Source organism: Thalia democratica, chromosome 1 (assembly GCF_965202585.1).
Source record: "Thalia democratica chromosome 1, ktThaDemo2.hap1.1, whole genome shotgun sequence".
Classification (NCBI taxonomy): domain Eukaryota; kingdom Metazoa; phylum Chordata; class Thaliacea; order Salpida; family Salpidae; genus Thalia; species Thalia democratica.
This window is the reverse complement of record NC_139165.1, coordinates 29,600,559-29,625,231: the sequence shown is the minus strand read 5'-3', so window position 1 is coordinate 29,625,231 and position 24,673 is coordinate 29,600,559. Positions and strand designations below refer to the sequence as shown.

General features: G+C 25.8%; 1 protein-coding gene across 1 annotated transcript; it reads right to left on the bottom strand.

The window, feature by feature from the left end:
- Positions 1-172: 172 nt before the first annotated feature.
- On the bottom strand, positions 173-22,463 carry LOC145833320 (broad substrate specificity ATP-binding cassette transporter ABCG2-like). Its single transcript, XM_082940537.1, has 18 exons — positions 22,373-22,463; positions 18,327-18,478; positions 16,341-16,400; positions 15,479-15,596; positions 13,990-14,145; positions 11,210-11,367; positions 10,759-10,910; positions 8,557-8,661; positions 7,995-8,119; positions 7,605-7,685; positions 6,445-6,593; positions 6,085-6,174; positions 5,716-5,767; positions 5,574-5,646; positions 4,476-4,561; positions 3,972-4,130; positions 2,738-2,850; positions 173-1,023 (listed from the first exon to the last, which is right to left on the bottom strand). Exons 1-18 carry the CDS (start codon positions 22,418-22,420, stop codon positions 876-878), a joined length of 2,025 nt encoding a protein of 674 aa, XP_082796663.1. The 5' UTR covers positions 22,421-22,463; the 3' UTR covers positions 173-875.
- Between the last annotated feature and the right edge of the window lie 2,210 nt (positions 22,464-24,673).

The window sequence follows — 24,673 nt, the reverse complement described above, 5'->3', positions numbered from 1 at the left end:
TTAGATAGAACAATTTCTTTGGTTTATTGTAAGTAATGAATGAAATATATCAAAAAATAAAAACAGCGGTTGTGTGTAAATTGAAATATACATCATATAAATGACATGATTACACAATATAAGCAAGATGCACATATATACAAAAAGCAATAAAATATATTTGACACGAAGACTGTAAAATAAAGTAGTTTTTTCAAGTTTGTAAATGATAGAGTAAGTTAAAAACAATTACAGCACACTTTGTTAAAAAGAAGCAAAAATTGTGTTTTGTTATTAAAGCTAAGTTTAAAACAAGCTAAAATATATGCAAAAAAAAAAGGTGCAATAAGTACTTGTTTTAAGCAGACGTAATAAAAACTATAGTTTTTTGTGTAAAGTATTAAAATATACAGTTGTGTAATTACCAAAAGATATGCTGAAGTATATAAAACCCGTTAAATATTTTGATTTTTATATGTAAGGCAACAATTAATAAATTTGGCTATAGATTGTTTAGTCAAAAGAGTAAGCTTAAAGCTTGTCAATATCTGCTCGAAAAACTTGTCTATAAAAAAATGAAATGAAAATTAAAGCGAACTACAGATAAAAATTAAAAAAAAAAATTGATTAGTTTTTACCAATTTAACATCTATAGCAATAGCTTTTGTTCATAATTGTAAATTATTTTCATTTGCACGTATATCAGGGCTAGAAACTTAATAAAAAGAAAATATATATAATGATACACAAATTTTTCAATTAATGACTAACTTCAGCTAAGAAAAAAAAGTATTGTATATATAAACATTGATACCTTTTTTTCTTAAAAATCTGACTAGACAAAACTTTGATAATTCCAAATTTCTAAAAAAATTTAATACTATTCTAATTTTTATTCACTTATACTTGTTGATTCTTCTCAATTGCACATAAGTGAGCGCCAGTAGCACCACTGCTATTGTTTGTAATGCCAGAATGTTCTTCCACAAACCCCACACACCGTACTCTATACCCTGGCTTCTCATGTAAGCTTCTCCCGTGGTACTGTGAATGATATATTTAATAAATAAGATTTAAAATGCCAATGATTTTATCTTAATTGAAAATATAGTCCTCTCATGTTGTACTGTTGAGATAAAATAAATAGTGTTAAATATTTAAATAATATTATTTGATTTTTATTATAAAACACAGCTATCTCCTACTGTACTGCCATCAGAAATGTTGAAAGCTGAAGTTTTAATTAGTTAGTAATATTGTTAATTTAGATTATAAAAATTTCATATAAGTATCTACTGTGGTATTGTGAAGAAATGTTTAATTAATAAGTTTTTACATCATAGATACTTTACTATAAGTTATCTTAAAACTTTGCTTGAAGTGTAAAAGAAAAAGCTTATAGTACAATGAGTGTTTAAGTAATTAATTTTAAATTGAAAACCGACAATTGATTTTTTCCAATTAACTTGCTAGAAAGATTTAACAATATTAAGGTGTTGTTTGTTTTTTATTTTTCATGTATTCCTATCCCGTTGTACTGTGAATAAATGTTTAAATCAGTAATTGTTTAAATGGTAATGTTTTTATCTTAATTGAAAATATAGTCGTCTCCTGTTAAATTGTGAAACAATTGTTTGAATCAAATAGTGTCTAAAGTTGTAAGGAAATATACTAAATAGAAACAGCTTGATCAGTAACACTTGTTTTATTATTGTTAAAAACTGCAATTTATAATTTAAAAAATTTTTTACCTAAAAGGTTAAACTGTAGTAAAGTAATTTGATTGCTACCTGACAATAACTATTAAACTAAAAGCAGTTAATTTCAAACAGTTATGATACACTCTTTCAAACTGTTTGAGCAAGATTTTGAAGTCTTTTAATTTTTAATACAAGTGTTTTAAACATAAAATTTTTTCAATTGTTAAACTAAATTGAGTTTACTTCAGTCTTGTAACAACTGACTATATACAGTGTTTCCACTCGTTTTTTCAAAAAAAAATTCAGGTTTTTAAATTTTTTTCCAGGTTTTTAAAAGTACACATTTTTCGGTCTATTTTTAGTTTCAAGTTAGTTTCTACATAAAAAACTGTGTTTAACAGTATAAAATCATTGAAAAAATACTGGAAGGTTACATTAAGTGTGTTTTTAAATAAAAAAAAATTTGATGTTGACAAAAAGTCTCATTTATATGATAGTTTTTTTTGTGTCAAATCGAAATTTTACTACTGAAAATGTTAAAATTATTAAAAATTCAGGTTTTTCATGGTTTTTTGATCAAAATTCCAGGTTTTATTCAAATTTTCTCAAATTCCAGGTTTATCCAGGTTATTTCTGCCTAAATTGTTGAATTCCAGGTTTTTCCAGGTTTCCAGGTAAAGTTACAACCCTGTATATTAAATTTATTACATAACTTAATTTAAACAAGCATTAAAACAACTAACCAACTAGCAATGGGCAAATTGTTAGTTTTATTAACGCACGATACGCCAGTGAATCCTTCTCTTTGTGTTTCAAATTATATACTTAATATGATACACTAAAGAAAAAAAATATTGAATGAGTTTAAGATAAATTTTCAACGTCAAATTGTAAATTAAATTGAGTTCAATTTACTCTTGAAACAACTAACTATTTTAGAATATATTGTACTACTTAACTTGATCAAGTTACAATCAATACCATCTAGCAATGGGCAAATTACTAGTTTTATTAATGCACGACAAACCAGTGAATATTAAATAATACCATATACTAACCATCTAGCAATGGGCAAGTTGTTAGTTTTATTAATACACGACACTCCAGTGAATCCTTCTCTTTCTGGTTGATCGTAGAATACCAGCCCCGACATTTCGTTTACTGTGAGCGCCTGTTTAAAATACACAAGCTTTAGTTTATTAAAAAAATTACAAAAACCTTTGGGTTTTAGTAAAAGCAAAGTTGTGACATTATTTAAACTGGCCAGAAGTCATACTTGAAGCTGAGGTTTAGTTTTAAAAATAAAGTATCTTTTTCTCGGTTTAAAGTTATTCCATATCAAACCTTTTACAGTATATTTTAAGTACTTGTTGCCTTTAAACATTACTATTGAACCCAACGCATTTAGCTTAATCTCTGAAATTATAACCATCTAAAAATTGTAATTAACTAACGCCCCAATCTTGGCTTTACAGCAACCCTATAAACTTAAACCCAGGGTTTTCTAAAGTAAGCCACATAGCCCCCTTGGTGGCCATGTCAGAATTTTAGGGGACCATCAGCTTTGAAGAGGCCTTGAAGCCATAATTAAAAGTTAAACTAGATATAATGCAAACAAAGGGGCCGCAGGTGGACTTTAAGGCCATGACTTGAAACTTACACTAGATATTCTAAAGTTGATAGCTAAGAGCAAAAAAAGAGTCTTATGTGTATTTAACATTAGTTTTTTGAGAGAGGAGGCCTAAGCGTTTTTTATTTCTCAAAGAGGGCTTTATAAAAAAAATAAAGACTTTACCCCTAAACCCTTAAACTTTATTTATATATTACCTCTTGCACGTTATCAATTAATATGTTAAATGAACATCTATAAGCATAACTTGAGAGCTCAGAGCAGTGAACCAATCTTAATGGTCATAAGTTTTTAACAAAAGTAACGTCCTTACAATTTTGAATCTCGTCAAAATTACTCATTACAAAAGAAAATCAGTAATACAAAAAGCTCAAAACACTCATAACTTGCATCTCACCTCAAACAAGTAAAATGAAACAAACTAGAACGTATCTTACATTAACAGAGTATCTTACTATGTATAGGTACTTCAACAATACAACTTAAAACATCTTTCCTAATATATGTGAACTAATAAATTAATTAATAACAATCTTACATTGACGGAGTATTTGCTTATTTATAGGTGATGATAATAACAATATAAATAAACTTAATAGTATTTTATATTTTATGTACAAGTAAAAACTAAACATACTTAAAAACAAATAAACATATCTCACATTGACGGAGTATCTGAGTATTGATAGGTATTTGAACCATGCGAGCCACGTTAGTATGGTTTCAACATTGGCAAGGAATCCGCTGAACAGCATCATTAGTATGTACGGGAGTGACACCAACACGTTAGCCACTGCGAACAACTCTACTGATGCCGATACCTTTGAATGATTGGTTTTATTATATAGCGTAGAAGTTTGATATGTTATAAGTTGTAGTATTTTTATACTTTGTAATAATAAAGAGAGCTTCACCTTTACAATTTGAACTCAAAAGTAATATATATTTGTTAAGGACAGTTAATATTAATTTTCAATTAGTTTATTTAAAAAATGCTTTAAAAAATAAACGAAGTTGTATGTTTTGCTATTTAGCTTAATGTGTAAATTTACTTTTAAATGAGTTCAAAAATTTTTTAACTTTATCATTTAAACATTTGAATGTTTTTTTTTATCTCTAACTAAGACTTAGTACTACCAAATTTTTTTTTATAACTTTAAACGAACCAGAAAAGCGATCGAACTAGCACTAATTGTTGTACTGAATAAAGTAAGTACAAAGAAGAAGAAATTAATCGGTGTTGCTTTCAATCCTGTTAGAAACAATAATAAAAGTTTTCTACTAACTTTTCAAATTTTATTAGTAGCAAGTAAATAGAAAATACTTTCAAATAAAGCAGTTATTACACATTTAATACTGTGTTCAATAACTTTTTGTTATTGACAGTGAAGTTGTCGGATTTTTAAACAATAAGTAAATTATATTAATAACAAGACTGTCAAGTTACAGCAATATTTATAACTTAGTCACTAACTAAAAAAAAATATGAGACAAATTAAAGTAGTAAAGTATAAGAAAAGTAAAGATTGCTTAATGTGTAATAACTATTGAATTTTGTAACTGTCATCTAGACTCTAGATTAGGGTTTCCTAAACAGGTAAAGTGGCCCCCTTTAGGGCCATGACAAATATTTAGGGAGCCATAAGCAGCAAAGGGGCCAAATGGGGGCCACAAGGTCATAGCTTAAAACTTACACTAGATATTCTGAAGTTGTTGATAAAGAACAAATAAAAGGTCTTAGGCGTTTTTAATGGTTTTTTGAGTAATCTTGTTGAAGGGGGCCATTCGAAAAAAAGTTTGAAAAACCCTGCTCTAGAATACTCAACTTTCCTATTAATAATGCAGTAATAATGTAAGTAGGGTAAGTGTAAGATTTTAAAACAAACTTATATCAGCCTATTTATGTTTGCAGTTTATACACAACTTTTCATTGATAATAAGTAATGCTTAACAAAAAGTTTTATGACATTTAATATTTGTTTTAAATAAAACAAGTAATAATTTTTTTTTGTTATATACAACCAATATTTTAACATATGTTTGATTAAATACACAAATATAAATAGAGTATTTTGATAAAGGAAAACAAATAATACCTTATTTATAATTTATAAAGCTTGTTTTTATAAAACAACTTAGTATCTTATTAAACTAACCAATCATAGAATAGATGATGCATATGAATTATCAGCCACACATACAACTAGTTGACGCAAAAAAAAATAATTTAGTATATAACAAATAAGTATAATATTATAACTGACCAATCATGAAGTAGATGATGCATGAAAATATGAAGTTTGGTATGATTCTGTTTGGTATCAAATCACCGATAACCTGTCAATATTTTTATATTCATTAATATAAAATACATAATTAATATAGTATCAATAACTAAACAAATACCTGGGAGAAGAAATACACTGATGCCCTGTAGTAACCTGAAGCCGATTCGTGCCTGTAAAAGGAAGATAAAAAGAACTTTAAATACTAGTACACAAAATAAAGTATTCGAAAATTATTTAGCAAGTGTTTGTATTTACAAGATAGTTTTTTGAAGTTTTGCTAAGGCAAGCTGGTATTTTAAAATTGAGTGGATCAACATTTTTTTTATATATTTTTATACTAGTGTTAAAGTTTTGTTTAAAACTGAAACGATTATTTAAAAAAGCTAGTTTTTTTTAACTGTACATTTACGCTATGTGTAATATTGTATACTTTATTACTAGTTAATTACTACGCATGTTAAGGAATAAATTGAGCTAAGTAACAGACCTGTAAAATTTTCTATTTTTGATGAAAACTTGCAATGCTGACAAATTAGACATAACTTGCGAAGTTGCTAGAAAGAAAAAGCATCCAGCTCTGTTGATATATTATTTTTCAAATTTATAGTATTATTGTACATGTGTTTATAACACAATTTGGTTAAAAATCTTCAAAAACAACTATATATGCTTTAAAGTTTTTTAAACACATGTAATGAAAAAAAAATTAAATGCTTTTGCATAGTTATTTAGTAGAAATACATGTATATTATTATATTGGTTGTATAAAAGGCAATAAATTTTCAGAAACTTAAAAGATCAATACATTTTTAGTAAATACTTTACCATAAAACAAATATAAATTAACCTGTTTTGCAAACCGGCCAGACTCATGTTTGATTGGAAGAATATCAAACCAATCAGCACACCGAATATTACCATGAGTATTTTCTGCGCTATCATTGTCATCGGGTTTCTTATCAGGTTCAGTGACGTCCGTTTCAAAAGTATTCTCAGCTGAAAGTTTTATATCAAATGCTATATATAACTTATAATTGTCATTATTTTAATCATTTCTTTATTTATAAAAAAAAAAAGGTTAGGTGACGTTCTTTTCAGAAGTATTGTTAACCGAAAGTATTTGTACTAAATTTTATATAGAAGTCATTCTTGTCGTTATTTTAATTATTTCTTATAAGGTTAAGTGAAGTTTGTTTTAGAAGTATTCTTAACTGAAAGTTTACTACGTAGTGCTTAAAATAAGCTTTGGTTTGAATAAATTACAATTAGGTATACTATCAAAATCCACCCGCGTTCATAATCCACCTGATAAAAATCCGCCCGCGTTCAAACACCACCCGATATTTTTTTTTTATTTTCTTTATTTAACTATTTATTTTATATAACTTTTTGGCATTTTTTTATTAATTTCTTATTTATTTTTCACCATCACTGTTACCCCCTCTAACCCTCGATCGGTAAGCGGTTCTCGAATTTAACTGGGTGGATTTTAAACGCGGGTGGATTTTGAACGTGTTCGAACAATTATCTGATTGAAAACTTTTAAAATTTAAAATGTAAAAACTTCATGTACGAATTTAGTACACTGTGTTCGGTTAAACATTAAATTAATTATGATTGATATAACTTTTATTTTTAATTTCTAAATAAATAATGAGAATTTTAAATAAAATTAATTAAAAAGTGTTGTAAATTGTACTTATATGAACTTTACATAGTAAACTAATTTAATATTTTATGCTTCATTTCACAAAAAATTTAATACTTGAGAACTTGCTAATGTATGAAAAAAACTATTTAAATAATGTTTCTTTTTAATGTAAACTTTTCTTGGAATTCAAACTTACACTAATTTTTTGTATATTTTAAAGTTTATTATATAGATTTAGTTTATATTTATTAAAATTATAATTTGAATTGTACATTCCGCTTGTAATAATTTTTACTCAGATAAAACTTTCTTAACCAAGAATATAATTTAAATCTACATATTAATATTTTTATTACCTGTGTTAAAAATGAGTTGGCGTATTCTTCTCTTTGTTTGTGTTTCACCGAAAAATTAGCGCTGGCTCGATTCCAAATTTCCTGGAAAAAAAAAATATTTATCTAAACATTCATTATCTTAAGCTTTAAAAATTCAATATCTTAAGCATGAATATAATATTTTTATCTATGATTAAACTGTAATAAAAAAACGCTTATTTTAATTTAAATATACTTTTGTCAATATCCACAAATTAAAGTAAAAATAAATAACACAAAATTTTTGATGAAATGATTATTGAAATAACTTAATACTTTCTTATATAAAAATTAAAAATACTGTAACAAAATATTAAGAGCTTTTGTTTTTTTATGGTTTCATAGTAAAATAAATCATTAAAACAAACCAACATCAATTTTAGCCTTTTCTCTTTTGTAAATGTCACTGTTTTCATAAGATGAAATCAGTGATAGAAATGTATCTTCTTTTTCGTTTTCGTTCAACGCGTTCATTATTTCGTAGTGGTTTGTCTCTCCTATATAATTTATGTTTATTGTTTTATGAACACAATAAAACTATTTGACAAAGCCTTAATTATCACGTGCTTGTACTTTATACAGAGTGCATAAAATAATTTTGTTTTTAGTTTTTATAAATAATAATTTAATTTATACAACATGACTAATAGTCATTTGCTTGTAGTTTAAATTGAGCATGCGAATGTATTTTTTTATTCTTTTGTTTTTTTTTTTTTAAAGCAAAGCTAAACTGTAATTGTGAAATGCTTAACTGAATGTGTGTGATAACACAAATACTTTTTATTACTCGAAACTTTTACGAGTTTTTTTATTTAACAGCTTCCAGCTCGAAGTTGTAGCTAAAAAATGCAAAAAATAAATAAAAATATTAATATTTTCCTTGGAGTTGACAACTACTACTAAAACAAAATCATAGCGATAAAACAAACGAAACCTTTTTTAGCAGTTACTTTCTCAATAATTTGTGAAGTTTTAATGTTTCCACCGACAACGTCCAAGTAAAAATCAGCAGGATTGTGATATGCAGGGCATTCGTAACCTAACATATAAAATAAAACATTACAAAAATAAAACGAGTAAAGGAATCTAGCTCTATTAGATTTTTTTTTGTAAGGTACTACACATTTAAAACTTTAAGTTCTTTTACTTTTAATTTAAGTTTACTCTGAATTTAACTAAATTTAAATGTGAGAAACTCTTACCATCTCTCAGTTCTAGAATTATTGTTCATTAAAATTTGCAAACCGACAGTTTGTAAACAACGAGATTTTTACAACTTATAACTTTATAAGTATGTTTTTAGTTTTATTAGTGTCGTTTTTTGGTAGTTTGTATTTTTATTTAACTTCAAGTAAAGCGTTTACTATCTTAAATGTTTTTATTGTAAAAACTTCGTCTTAAAAATAACTTAAAATCAGTAAAGTATACCTTAACTCAAATTTAGACCTTTTAAACATATTTTTAAGCTCAACTCTTTATGACGTAACTATTTTTAGCTAGACATCTGAAAATCGTTATATATAACTAAACTCACACCATACTTTTATCGGTTTTTAGCAAGCTTATTCTGACGATGCGCAAAATTAATTTAATAAATCAATTTTTAAAAATGAGTGACTTAAGTTTAAATTTTTTAGTAAGTTATACTTTAGTTTTTAAACATTTTTTAAAGTTTTTTATAGTATTTATTGAATGTCTCGGGTTAATCTAAAGTTCTTGGCTGAAATTAGGTTATCAACAACAGTGATTAATCTCATTGTACAGTGCTTCCTCGCTAATCCGGTCCTCGCTAATCCGGTTCCTCGCTAATCCGGCCGGTTTTAGTCGAGAAGTCGACTTATTTACTTTAGCGTTTTTAGCGTTTAATTTCATTTTACTTCAAAAAAGTATTCAATTTACGTTTTATAAGTATGCAAGCAATATATTGTTACGTCATAATAAAGTATCATTTGTATAATCTTAAGTTTTTTTTTTTCATACTTTTCCCGCTCAGTTGTAACAAACTTGTTTATTATTCATTTGCAATTTTTCTGTCTTTGCTAAGCAAGTTACACTTTAATATACTACAATCAACATATCTGGTTAAAAAATGGATAAGACAGCAAAGAAACGAAAACGCGTTCAACTAACAATTGAAAACAAGTTAAAAGTTTGCGAAATGGCAAACAATAATGTGCCTAAAGCTGTTATAATGAGCCAGTTTAACATTGGTAAGTCAACTTCAAATGACATTTTGAGAGGCGAAGAAAAGTTCAAAAAGTTTAAAGCCGAAAAGGAGGAGCTGGGACTAATTGGAGCTGCTAAAACGGCAAAAAAAGTAGAGAGAGGCATTTTGTTATATACATTCATTACATAACTAAGGTAGATAATTTGTAAAAAAGCAATATTTTGTTCTTATCCGGCCAAAGGCAAATCCGGCCGTATTTTCAAAAAAATCTTGCCCAACTTGGCCGGGTTAGCGAGGAAGCACTGTACTTAAAATTTTGAAATTAAATAGCTAAACTCAATACTACCATAGCCCCTGCTGAATTTTTTACAAATACTAAACTAACAAGTAGTGATTAAATTCATTCAATTTAAGTTACAGCTAGTTTGGTTTTCATAAAATTGAATCCGAACGATTTTAAAAATATTAAACCTTTAACCTACTAATATACAACAATTCGTTAAATATATTTTTCATCAGTGAGCCTTGAATATTCCCTGTAACTTCAAGTCAGTAAATAATTATACTATTAGTAGTTTGTTACATATTATAGTTTGAATGTTATAGTTTATATTTATACTATATTCATAAACAAAACAACAACACCTTTTAATATCGTTAAAAAACCAGATTGCTTTATTTTGACTAACTAGTATTTAAAAACTCTTTGAAAATTCAAAAAAAAAGAAAATAGAAAAGTATTTGAACAAAAAATTAATCTATACATTTATTTAACAATTTAACATTAAGACAAACTCGGTAACTATTAAACTTATAATCAAACCTTCATTGAAAATTCCAATAAAAGGAAGCGGCTTACTTTTTTGTTTGTTTTCTATGATAAAAAACATCAATTTCATAAGCATTCTTGTACTTAAAATAATATATTATAATTCTAGTAGTTTAGTTTCAATATAGAAAAATCAATACCTATACTTTTGAAATACTGCACGCTTTCTTTAGCTTCGCCCATGTAAACAACACTACCCCTGCTGAGTAGCACCAATCTGTCGAATAACGCGAATATCGAGTATCTGGGCTGGTGTATCGACATTATCACGTTCCTACCCCCCATTGCCAGTCTGTGTAAAAATATTTTCAGTCATATACTGTTTATTTGTGTAATTGTGCACATTTTATTAAGATCATACTTATCAATACTTAAATTAAATATTAATTAAAACACACTTTCTAATATGATCAGTCAAAAAAATATGCTTTAAAATTATTACATTAAAATTTATGTTCATTAGAAACTGTAGAGTTATTACAACAGACTAAAAAAAATTATTATGACGTAAAAAAACTTATAAAAAATAACACAATCTCATTAGCGGTGGTTAATGATTACATATACGTATAATAGATAAAAAACACAAACTTGTACAGTAGTAACACGATCTGATTAGCGGTGTTGGCATCCAGACCGGTAGTCGGTTCATCGAGGAACAGTACCGGAGGATCGAGTATCAGCTCCATGCCGATATTCACTCTTTTCCTTTCACCGCCAGATACCCCTCGCACAAACTCGTTTCCCACCTGATTTTATATTACTAATTTTTTATTTATTGTTGATATAAATATATAAAATTTCATCTTCCTTTCACCACATAACATTTATACAAGTATAACTTAGTAAACAAAAATATATATAAAGCAGAGAAATAAATTCATTTAAATGGTGTAAATTTATAAAATTGATTTGTTTGTTTAATTTATATATTACTAAAATTTGAAAGGACAGATTTTTTAAACTAAACAACACAAACAAATCACTGTCATACGCTTGTATGTAAAAATTATAAATTTTTAACAAGTTCTGCTTGTAGGATGCGAAATAATACTGTCAACCATAATGTTTAGAGTATTGCAAAAAATCGCCTGAAGCTACTAGCGAATACTCATGTGATTTATATCATGCGGTATTACTAGTGTTAATATGCAAAGTTTTACCGCAAAAACTTATTAATATTCTACTGTAAACATTTTGTAACCAATAAGCTACTTTTGGATTGAAACCAGAAACAATAAAAGATTGTTTTAGTAAAAACTTATTTAATTTCATTTAGCGAAAGTTGTAAAAAAAAGTCTTACTTGTATACACTTTAACAGAAGTTTTTCTGATCTAAATAAGTTGGTAAATAAAATATAAACTACTAGAAAGCTTTTAAATAAGAGCTGTTTAGCTATAGACTTAAATTTTATATTAAGAACAAAGCCTTTAACTACAACATTTTAACCGTTTTTTCATACAATTAGCATAATTATAAAAACTGTTATTGTTTATTTTTCTCTAACAATTAGGGTTTTAACCGGTAGTATTTCTAAAGGTGTTCTCAGTATAGTAATAAAAACAGCTTCTTAAAGTGTTATACAACCTTTATGTTTGTAAAAGCTAAACTTTGACTAAGATATATCGGAAAAATTAAAATGATACTTTAACGATTTTTTTTTTATGATAGTAAAGTTGTAACATACTAGCAATTATTTTGATATTTCTGTTAATAAACTATATAAAAAGTTTTACTTATGTCTAATCAAGTATCAGTATTTTGTGGATGTAAATTAACAGATTTAAAATCAAATAAATCTAAAGAAATATTTTCTTCCAAATAAACTAAATTTTCATGTTATTAAGTTTACGAGATTGCTTTTAAAAATTTATTTATCGTATAAATAATTTATCAAATTTTATAAGTTTATCTCAATCACATTTAAAACTAAACATACAATTTAGTTATGATTTGATATGACTTTTTATATTTATTTTTAGTAAACTGTAAAAACTGGTTTATATGTTTGTAAACAATAACTTATTGTGGTCGTAAATAACATTTTATATTTTTAAAATTAAAACTTTACAATAAAATAAAGTTAATAAAATTATTTTCATTATCAAAAACTGTACAGTTGTTTTATCAGTTATACAATTTTTGACTGAGTATTTTATATCATGATTTTATTTTCTTAAACTCAGGGTTGCCACTCATTTTTTCAAAATTTTTCAAGGTTTTCCAAATTTCTTCCAGGTTTTTAAAAATACACATTTTTGGGTTTATTTTTAGTTTTAAGTTAATTTCTATTAAAGAAACTGTGTTAAATAGAATAAAAGCATTGAAAAGATACTGTAAAGTTACTTTAAATGTATTTTTTAATTAAAAAAAAATTGATGATGACAAAAAATCTTAATTATCTGAAAGATTTTTTGTGTCAAATCAAAATTTTACAACTAAAAATGTTAAAGTTATTAAAAATTCCAGGTTTTTCCAGGTTTTTTTAAAAATTTCTAAAATTCCAGGGTTTTTCAGGTTATTTTAGCCTAAATTGTCAAATTCCAGGTTTTTCAAGGTTTTTCCAGGTTTCCAGGTAAAGTGGCAACCCTGTAAACTCTTAACTTATGCACAAAATTTAATTGTCGAAACTCAGTTTCTATTATTTCCTAATATACTGGTGCCAAAACATTTTATAGCAACTATATTTAAAATCTATAGTTTTTTTAACATATATATACTATACCATAAAAAAATGTTACTTGATAACGCAAAAAAAAATCTAAGCAATTTTAATTATGTAAAGTATACATAAAAAACAATAATTAATTTCATGTGAACAGTACTAGAAATTTAAAACACTTCATATAACATTTTAGTTTTTCACAAGGGTGAATTTATAAAAAAACCTTAGTTTTGAAAACAAAGAAACATATGAACACAAAGTTTAATCTTTTTTATTTTAACACTAGATGACAAAATAACTGAAAAGGACGAAGTGACAAAAATATAATGATAAAATGAACACAAACATAGAATAAACATAATTAGTAATTTTGATTACGGCTTGCCACTTTTTATCAGAATTATATTTGTATTAACTAAATTTAAAAGTTTTTACAACTAATATGCTTTTGTCAAGCATATAGTTTAAAAATAAAACAGTTGTCAATTCTTTTCATTGGACAACTAATTTATTGCTACCAACAAAAATGCAATTGATTATTTTAATAAATTTTTTATACCGAAAACAAACTTTTCTAGAATTCCAGGAATAAAAATAGAGTCTATATACTATCATAAAATTTTAAAACAAACTAGCGTATTAATTATCTTGTTGTTGAAAAAACACATGTGTTTTAATTTGAAAAAAAAAACAACTCAAACAAACCAGAGTGTTGGCGCAGCTTTCAAGTCCTAGCTGCTCGATCACGTGATCAACTTTCAACATTCGCTCCTTGTTGCTCATCTTCTTGTTGTTTATCCGCAAGTTGGCGCTGAAGGCCAGGTTCTCGCGAACGCTCAGCGTCCCCATCACAACGTCGTCCTGTTTGTAAATGGTCATTTTATACCATTTTATTGCTAGACACAAAACTTTTTCATTATAATTTTATTAACAACTTAAACGCTTTCGTAACTTACAAATTGTCAAGAATGTTAAACACTCACAAACTAAATAAATATATAAATATATTTTTTGTGATTAAATTTAGTTAAGATTATAATTTTTTTAAAGTATATAATTGCTTCTAGTTAAATAAAATACTACTTTTGGCACTTCTATTCTTATTGCATTGATGATGTATGATATATGACCACTATTTTGAAAACTTAATAAATTAACACATCTCACAAGTATATTAAAGTGTTTGCACCTATCTCAAGTATGTTACACTTTAATCTAATATGTATTTTTTAAAGTAGTACAGGTTCCCACGAACGCTCATAGTTCCCATAACTACATTGTCTTAATTGAGAGGCTTTTGTCAGAATTTACAATACCAGAGTTTTAATAAACTTTTTTTTTTTTAGAAAGTTTTTTGCCCATTTGTTCTTTTTGAAGAACTTTTATCAAAAAACATATTAGAAGGTAAAAAAAACTGATAAATTTTGCATCATATTTGAATTGGCTACTTTAATTACCAGAAAAACATGATAACATTTTTTCAAAAGTATGTTGTATCATATATTTCAAGCATCCAAATAAATGTCAATATTACCTTTTGTAGAAAAATTCCTCTCCCTTGCCTTCTAATACTGTTTTTATTTTTTTATGCTTTTTTTTTCTCACAAGCTTTAAAATTTTTAGTATCTCATTAAACTGGCTCAAGTTAAAAACTTATACCTTTTCATCAATAACTTCAACCTTAACAACATGTTGCATTTAACATTTAATAAAATTAATATTTAATAAAACTATGTAACATCAAGTAATTAAAAACTAGGGTTGACAAAGGTTTAAAAAAAGAATTTCAAGTTTTAAAAGAACAAATTGTTTGTCTATTTCAAGTACAAAATTAAATTCAAAGTACAAAACTGTGTATAAAAGTATATAAGTTTCGAAAAAAAAATGTCATGTTTTAAATGTGTTTATAATAAATAAAGCTCTAAATTACACAAAAAAAATTGATTCTTTTTTTGTATTAAACCATAATTTTATCACTTTACATGTGTAAGATTCCAGTTTTTTTGCCAACCCTGACAACGCATTACCATTTGATAACTGTAACCTGAATATTATAACATTTATGACTGAGTAGCTGAAGTACTTGACACCCCTCCTAATATGGCCTTGTATACCTTTTAACTACTACAAGTTGTAAATTAAAATAACCTGAAGAACATAATAAACTTGTAACTAGTTTACATTATATAATGACCTGAACAACGTATCCACTCATGAGTCTGAAGTCATCCTTCATCAGTTGATCGTCAACAAGAACTTCTCCCTTCTTCAATCCTTTCGGATCTTTTCGTTTCGCCAGTACGTCTAACAACCTGTTGTTAATATTTGAGTGATTAATATTAAATTTATTATGACAACAAAAATATATATTTAAGAAGGTTAAATGAAAATACAAGATTTGCGTCTTATCAGGAAGTCTAGTAGCACGTTAAGAATAGTTTAAAACCAACAATTTATACAAAAAAGTATTAACTTTTGGTATGATGTTTTTTGCTTTTTGTAACTTCAATTAAATTTAATACAAAGTAAGTACAGTAATTTAGTTTAAAAATATAAGATATAATTATATAACTCGAAAAACAATTAAAACAAAAAAGTAGTGATTGAACATTGCAGTGTATACCTCAATAGTACTAGAATAAAACTAATATAATATATGTATGACGAACGTTCTATATCATGTTGCAGCTTTCTATTCAAATTAAGTTTTTATATTGTATAAACAGTTATTAATGAAAAAAACTATTAAAAAAAATTTAAAAACATCTTCAAGGACATACAAAAAAAAAGTATAAGTAAAATAAAAACATTATGAAATAAATACACTAACTACTTATATCTTATTTACTGAAATTTAAGTAAAGATGTATTTAATTGATCAATATATTCATGTCAAGTATACAGTAAATCATGCCAAGTAGATATTTAAATACTTATGTACAATTTGAAACAAAAACTAAAAAAAAAAAGTATTGTACAATATGTGAAACGAACTTTCAGAAAGCTTTACTTTATATTATTTATGAAAAAATATATATATAATTTTTTTAACTCACGAAGTTTTGCCTGAACCAGTGGGACCCATTATCGCATTCAACCCATGAGGTAATACTCCACTGAAAAGTTTTGTTACTTTGTTTAATTTATTTCAAAAACTTATATAAATCAAAGTCTTTTCAGAAGAAATTATAATAATACATTTTTACAATAGAGTTAAAATAATTTATCTTTTAAATCTTAATGTACTTTCTAAAAGAAAGCTTTATTAATAAATTTTTAATTTATGTAGCAAAAAGTATGGTGAAACAAAAATAGAATCAAAAGCTAAATTTATTGATGGTACTGAAGATTATACAAAACGTAACTAATAAAAAACATATTTTTAGTTTTTATACTAATCTCAAAATAGTTTCTTTGGCATAAGTTTTAGTTTTAGTTTTAAAGGTTTACATTTAGCTTTATCAAAAATACAAATTGAATGATAACAATAAATATATCATTTAAAAATTTTGAGTTGTACTAAAACACAAAGTTTAAGTAGTAAATTTTGAATTTCAAAATAAATGCAATCTTCAAACTTACTTAGATTTAGTTCATTAATTAGTCTAAAACTTTCTTGATTAATTTTTTAAATAGATATTAATTTTCACTTGACTAAGCATTTAATTGCATTTTTTACACTTACTCAAACAAATTTATAAACTTGAAAACAAAACATACTTAATCTTTAAAAATTGTATATGTTTTAAAAGATTTAAAAGGCTCTTAAAGTGGGCTAAATCACCCATTGGTAGCATTGGTAGCAATAACTGGCTATAAAGAAGTAAAAAGTAAATAGGTAATTAGCAAAAGGGTGATATGTGATAAAGCGGTACTAGTATTTTTAATTTGTGCTAGGGGGCCATTTACTAAATGAGTCTGGGGAAACCCTGGGCAATATAAGGAGCTTTTATTACGAACTGCAATGTTATTGTGAAAGTTTGTTTTTTGTTTGATATTCTTTTTTTTTTTGAAAAATATTTAAATTATTTTTTTATAGTAAGAAATCACTATTACTTTTTGAATTTTCATAGAAAAACGAAAACTAACTTATGCCAGTTTGAGACTCCTTTAAAACTTAATCAAAAATCAAAAATGTAATTACTTTGTCAGAAAACTAAAAACTTTGTTGTAAAATACGACCAGAAACTAAAAGTACAGTCTTATCAAAGCAGAAAAAAAAAACATATATACAGACTTGCTAATGCATTAGCTTTTAATTTTGACAGAAAATGATAAAAATTTTAAGTAAATTTTATAAATTTTGTAGTAATAGTTTCAATTCTTAAACAAAATTAATCTAACTTTAAGATTTAATCAGGTACAAATTTACATTTAAATTTACAACCCAGCATCTGCTGAGTTAACAATATTACTGAAAATTTAAAAGTTTATAATGCCAAGTAAAAGTTAATCTCGTAAAACAAAAAGGATTGAAGGTAAATATGATCATTTTTGTTATAAAAAGCAAAAAAGCAGAGTAAAACTTAAACTTAATTTTAAATTTGAAAAGCCCTAAGCTAGTAGGTTTTGATACGTTTTTAACCGACTGTTTTAGAAATTAAATTTGTTTAAAACAGTGTAAAGTAAAGTAGCATAAAAAAAAACAAAACTTACTTTTAAACAGTTATTTTAAAATATTTCAAAAATCTTAAAACCAAAAATAACACAAAATATTAAGCAGACCTCTAATATTATTTCAAAAAATATGTATTTCTTTAAAATTTGACAGGAAATAACTTTCTATGAAAAATTAAAAAAAAAAGCATTATGCTAACAAACAAAGCTTTAAATAATCACTGAAAACAAAATCCAGGCATTTTTGGCTTTATTTTGTGTTATAAAGAAAAAAAATTTGCAATATAACATAATAATAATTAAAAGGTCTGCTATCAGGTAAAATCAGCTATGTACTTTTTGCTTAAAAGATTTTAAAAAATTGAGTAAGAAAAAAGAACAAATACAAACACAATGATGAGAAATAAAATAATTTAAAATCCAACCTGACACCATTCAATATGGTCTTGGTGCCGACCTTTCCAAACACGGGTTTCTCATCAAGTCTGGCTTGTACCTGGTATGTGATGTCATGAAAACTCAAGCAAACATTTTGTTTGTTCCTCACTGCTTTTGGCTGCTTCACTGAGACATTTACCTTTGATTGAAGCAAAACGTTTATTAAAATTAGTAATAAAAAAAATAGTGTTTTTAATTGACACATTTACATTTATATGTAAAAAAGTAACTGAAATGTTGGAAAAAAATGACAAAAAAAATACTACAAAAAAATAAAAATACTTAAAAAAGATACTGTAAGGCTACTTTAATGTTTATTGTACAGAAAATTTTGAAGATAATAAAAAATTTTGTCTTTATGATAAAATTTCCGTGTCAAATCACATTTATACTACTTTAAATGCAAAATTTGTAAACACTCTAGGTTTTACTGACATTTAAAATACTTTTGTTTAAAATTCTAGGTAATATAAGTTTTATTTTTTAAACTCTAGGTTTTTTGAGGGTTCCAGCTTTAGTGGCCATTTGGGTGCATTTGTTGCCCCGACATTGTAATTTTGCTTAGTCCATTTTTTTTGTAGGTGAGAAGTCACATGAATGGATAGCACAAAAAAAAGCTTCCCAGCTTTTACCACTGTCATGCTATTTACATTTTTTTGAAAACAACCACTATGTAAGTTGTGTAGGACCTTAAAATTTTGACCTTTGACTTTTGGGCTAAAAATTATTTTTAGCAATCATCACAAAAACACATTCTGAAATTCTGAAAACCACTTGAGGACAGTTTTATTGAGGTATCTTTAGATTTTCTGTATTTATTATCATTTTTTGTTATTTTTATTTTTTTTTGAAGAAACCAAGAAATTCCTCCAAAAACTTTCTTTAAATTGTCTGAAGACGGGCAGAAAATAGTTTTATGATAATTGCTACTTATAAAAAAATTTCAGCCAAAAGCTCAAAGGTCAAAATTTTAAGGTCCCATACAATTTATATAGGGGTTGTTTTCAGAAAGTTGTAAATTAAATGATGGTGGTAAAAGCTAGGAAGCTATTTTTTTTTTGTGTTTTTTATTTATGTAAATTGCCATGCACAAACAGTTAGACTAAGCTCTATTGCAAATTTTTCATTTTTGAGGGGCAACAGATGCACCCTAGCAGCCATCCTGATTTTATGTTTGAATGGCAAATGAAAGAATGATTGTCATAAATTATTTAATAAATTAATTTATTGTAAAGTATCTAATTTATCATCTTTTTGTTACTGTGTTAGCAGTTGATTTTATTATTACTACTATTGTCTTTTTTACAACAGTTAATTTATTATTATTTACTTATTTTTTATGTCAACGTAATACTGACAAATTTTATAATATTTCTTGTTTTATAACTCTTTAATTTTTAATATAGAAAAAAATTTTTTTTGTAACTGAAGTTTTTCTTAGCGTTTAAATATTTTTATAGGAGTTAATATTTTTTACGATACATTAATTTATTTAAGTTTGCAACAGCTGATTGTGAGTTCACACTGGTGGCAGTAATCACATGATTGAATTGTTGATGTGTTTTTTTTGTTGCAGTTTCGGCAGACACTTGCTTGAGGATTCGAGCTTCATTGTTTTTCCCACACTTTGTAGGTTAAGTATTGAGATTTTAAACGTGTGACCAAGGGATTTTTCCAGTTAGACAGTTTTTTAATTATTTTTTGGTTAGGATTAATGTTTATTTGTAAAAGGACAAGTAAAAATACAGTGATGAAAAACTGCTTCCTTAAACTTCAAAAAAAAAAATATAGAGGGAATAGTATGTCTGATTCTTTTCTACCATAAAAATCATATAATCTAAAATTTAAATTTTTTTTTACAATTCTACAAAAATCTTTGGATAAAATTTATCATTGGCTAAAAGAAAGAAAACTAGTTTTTAATCCTAGTAAATGTCAGGTTCTAAACATTCAAAAAAATACATCTAGTATCATTTCTGAATTTAGAATAAACAATGTTAGGTTACCTTCAACTAAAGTATTTAAAGATCTGGGAATTTTTATTGCTGAAAACCTAAAATGGAACCACCATATTAATTACGTTTATCAAATTGCATCAACTATTTCTTTTCAAGTTTTAAAGAGTTTTAAATCTACAGATATAAACATTCTAAAAAAAATTTATCTAGTTTACATTCGTCCTAAGTTAGAATACAACACACCAATTTGGTCTCCATACCTGAAGAAAGATATTAACCATATTGAATCCATTCAAAGAAAATATACAAGAACAGTCTTTAACCGTTGCAACATCTCATACACATCTTATTTTGATAGACTCTCAAAACTTGGTATTAAGTCTTTAGAGTATAGAAGGATTGAGTTTGACTTAATTACTTTTTTCAAACTGATTAATAGTGAAACTACAATTAAATTACAGTCTATTTTTGAACCTCATAAATGTACTTAATTACTGAGAGGTAACAGCAGAAAATTTACATGCAGACATAATTTCAATAACAATGTTTGGCATAATTCTTTTTTTTAACGTTCAGTTGAATTACGGAATAAGCTTTCAAACGAATTAGTTTCTTGTAAAAAAGTTGAGCATTTTAGTTTAAGGTTAAAAAAGTTTGATTTAAATAATTATTTTGTTAGCAAAATTTATAAGTAATTTTTTTTTGTTGTTATTTCTTCATTAACCACTGGTTGTATTTGTCTAGTTTGGTTTAACCTATAGCTTTATTTTTATTAGCGGCGCCTTTCCTCTGTGTATAACAAAACCTGTTCCTTAATACATAGTTTATTGGCCTGTTAAAGTGCTAGGGGCCTTGGGTTCTTAAGTTTTGTTTATAGTCAGTGTTCTCAACATTTATCAAGCTACTACGAAAGTCCAACAAATTCTGAGTTATCTGAGTATTAAAGATTTGAAAGTAAATATGAAGCAGGCTCTCCTAACAAAAGTGAAAATGTTGTTCATATAAAAGCGGTTCTAGTTATACAAATAAAAGTGAAACAAGTTGTATGGATAAAAGTTAAGCCAGTTACTCAAATGAAGGCTGAACCAGTTGTTCAAATAATGTGAAGCCAGTCGTTCGAATGAAAGTGAAACCAATTTTGGAGTGAAACCATTTGTTCGGGTGAAGTTGAAGTAGGATATTGTTGTTCTCTTTTAGGAAGCATCGGAATTATAAATTTTGTGTTATAATTTGTGTTTTTATGTTAATTTTGAAACTTTAATTAGTTAAACTCAGTTTTTTTTTCATTTTAATGTACAATTTTGGTTCATTTTTGTCTTTTTGTTGTATATCTTTCTGTATAAGTGGCCTAGGTTTTGATGCCTGGGTCCTTCGTATGACAATAAACTTGCAATAATAATATATTGATAAATACAAGTTTTTTCTTTGATTTTTTTAGGGGTTTTAAAAAGTATCCAGAGCCAGGATATTTTTTCCTAGTTTTTAAAAATACAGACTTCAATTTAAAATCATCACCAATATGATAATAGTTTAACTTTGGTGATGAACATTAAATGTTAAGAGTTATAAATCATGAAAATTTTACATGACAAGCAACTGCATACTTTTCTTATAGAAGATATATACATTTTGTTTTGTATCTTTTGTACTCTAAAACAAACAATAATTAACAAACAAATAATATTCAAATTGATCAAATAACATATAACAACTTGACAAAAAAATTATGAAAAAATACAATAACTTTTAGGGTCATCTAGTTAATGACAAATAAAAATTATGAGCATTGTGATAAACAAAGCTTATAAATTTCTGAACTTTTAAATATGTCTAATTGTCAGCATTGCCTTTCTAACATAAACCACAAGAAAAGCGCTCAAAATATTTAGTCTAAGGACTTGGTGCACGAAAAAACCTTTTGGTTATCAAATTGCATACCTTTTAACATTTTTTCCAGCACATTAAAAGGTATAAAAATACTACCATTAAAAAATTTTGCACTTAAAACTACTAAATTAGTTGTTTCAAGTAGATCATTTCAAACAAAAGATCTATTTTAAATCAAAAACAAATACCTGGTTATTTAACAATTGTTCAGTAACTTGTGCATAATTCTCATCCATAGTCTTCAATACTGAGTAAACTTGGTTAGTGATAATTGTATTAAAGCAATGAATGCAGCATTATTGAAACCAATAGAAGTTTTAAAACATATGTAGGTTATTACCCTCAATAAAAAAAAAATCGAAAATGCTTAAACTTACTGAAATTACTTATCCTTCCGAAAACAAGGGGCTAAAAGAAAAAGGGATATTATTTTATTACGAGCAAACTTTAATAATTAAATTGTGTTCTTTTTATTTCGATCATGTTCAATAAATGATTTATTCGTAAAATAAACTAAAAAGGTGTCTGACGAAATTTTGTTTGCTGAATATAAAAACATAAGAATATTAAGGTTTAATCAGATATTAAGTAATTATAAAAAACATACTCACAAGAAAATTTCTAATTGTTTTTTTTTATTTAATTTGTTCGTTATAAAACCGAAACTTTAAGTAAAACAATAGTTTAATACTGATTTTTAATATGTCCTGTCCTGAACATTACGTTTAATTGTATCCAAGTAGTGCACGTTTCAGTGACTGACTTAACTTTGTTTTCAATGCATTAATATATAGTAATATGTTTAATTTACTAACATTTACTCTAGTTTTTTTTTTTTTTTTTTTGAAAGCTATCTTTGTCTCATAAAAAGGTAGATACCACAAAGTCTGTATAAATTAAGATAGTTAAACAAACACATTTAGAAATTCATTCAATTATAAGAATAAGTTCAAATAACAAAATATGGCATAATATTAAATTTCATCTTATAATTTTTTACTTAAATTGTTCAATTATATAAAGAAAACACTTTGTTATTGAACATAACAATGTATTTCCCCTATCAAAAAAGTTTAGACAGTCCCCTTACTAAAACTTTTAAACAATATCAAAACATGTTTCCATGTTTAACTTTTTTAATATTGTTTAAGAAAAAATATAAAAATTTTTAACAAAAAAATTATCCTAAAATATGTTTTATCTTAAGTTATACATAAAAATTCATTTTTGGTCAAAGTTTAAAAAAACTATGTTCAACTGCTACTTATACTAATACAAATAATTTAGTTAAGTAAAAAATTATATTAATTTGATTAATTTATTGAATTTAAGGTTCAACCTTTACAACGATAGTTATGTTTAATGGTTAGTTAGTTCCACTTTATAAAATAGAATAAGTTTTACACAAAATGAGTTGACAGCAGGGTTGCTAGAAGTTCAGAATAATAAAACATCAGCAAACAACAGCCCGCTTCATTTTACCTCTAGCACGAAAACTTTTTTACTTAGATTAGAAAAACATCAAAATCCATGTTTAAATAAAGGCGTTTTACAAAATTATTTTTATTGGTTTTATCTTCTGGTAACTAAAATGGCAATTTATACTTGCCAGCCATAGTTGCCAGAATTTTTCTGCTATTTTTGCCCTTATTCAACTTGTATTGAAAAATTGACATATACAGATTTTTAACCGTTAAGTATCGCCCAAGAGCTAAGTTTGGCTTTCTTTGAATTTCAGTAAATGAATTAGTCTACAACTAAAACACTATACTATAGTGCTATTCTTATTAACTTTCAGTTTACGGAAAATAACTTCTTTATACTGAAATACTAAAAAAATAATTCTTGCAAACTTAAAGTACAAATTCCGGTATCATTCTTTAGCTGATTTGAAAGTTGCTTGCAGTTTTTTGTTCATACTTAAAATTTTCAAATGCAGAAGTCTATCAGTAAGGTTCGTGTTTTTTGAGTTCGCACAGTCGCTTAAATTCGCAAAATTTGAGTTCGCACTGCTGTTTAAGTTTGGATTTTAAATTTAAAATATTTACTTAGTATGTAACTTTTTCAATTTTAAGTTAATAAATTTGAGTTTAACATAAGCTTCAAAATATTATTTTTAATTGAGTAATTTTTTTTTAATGTATTTAAATAAAATATATAAAAACTTTAGAAAAAAACAAAACGTAAAACTTTTAAATGTACTTTAGGTTCTAATCAAGGAAATAAATTTAATTCAAAACTTAAATTTTTTTATTTCTGTAAACTCAGTCTCAAAATAAAAGTAATAAACACTTTTTTTTGAATAAAAGTAAATTATAAGTTTGTTTTTCAATTTTTACTAAAAGACGATTATTTTAAAAATCTTTAATTGAAATTGTACTTAATGTTTAGACTATGATTTTTTTTATAATTTACAGTAACTTCAAAATATGTAACCTTTTTGTAATAAATGTTGGTTTAAATTTTAACGATAACAATGGATAAAAGCA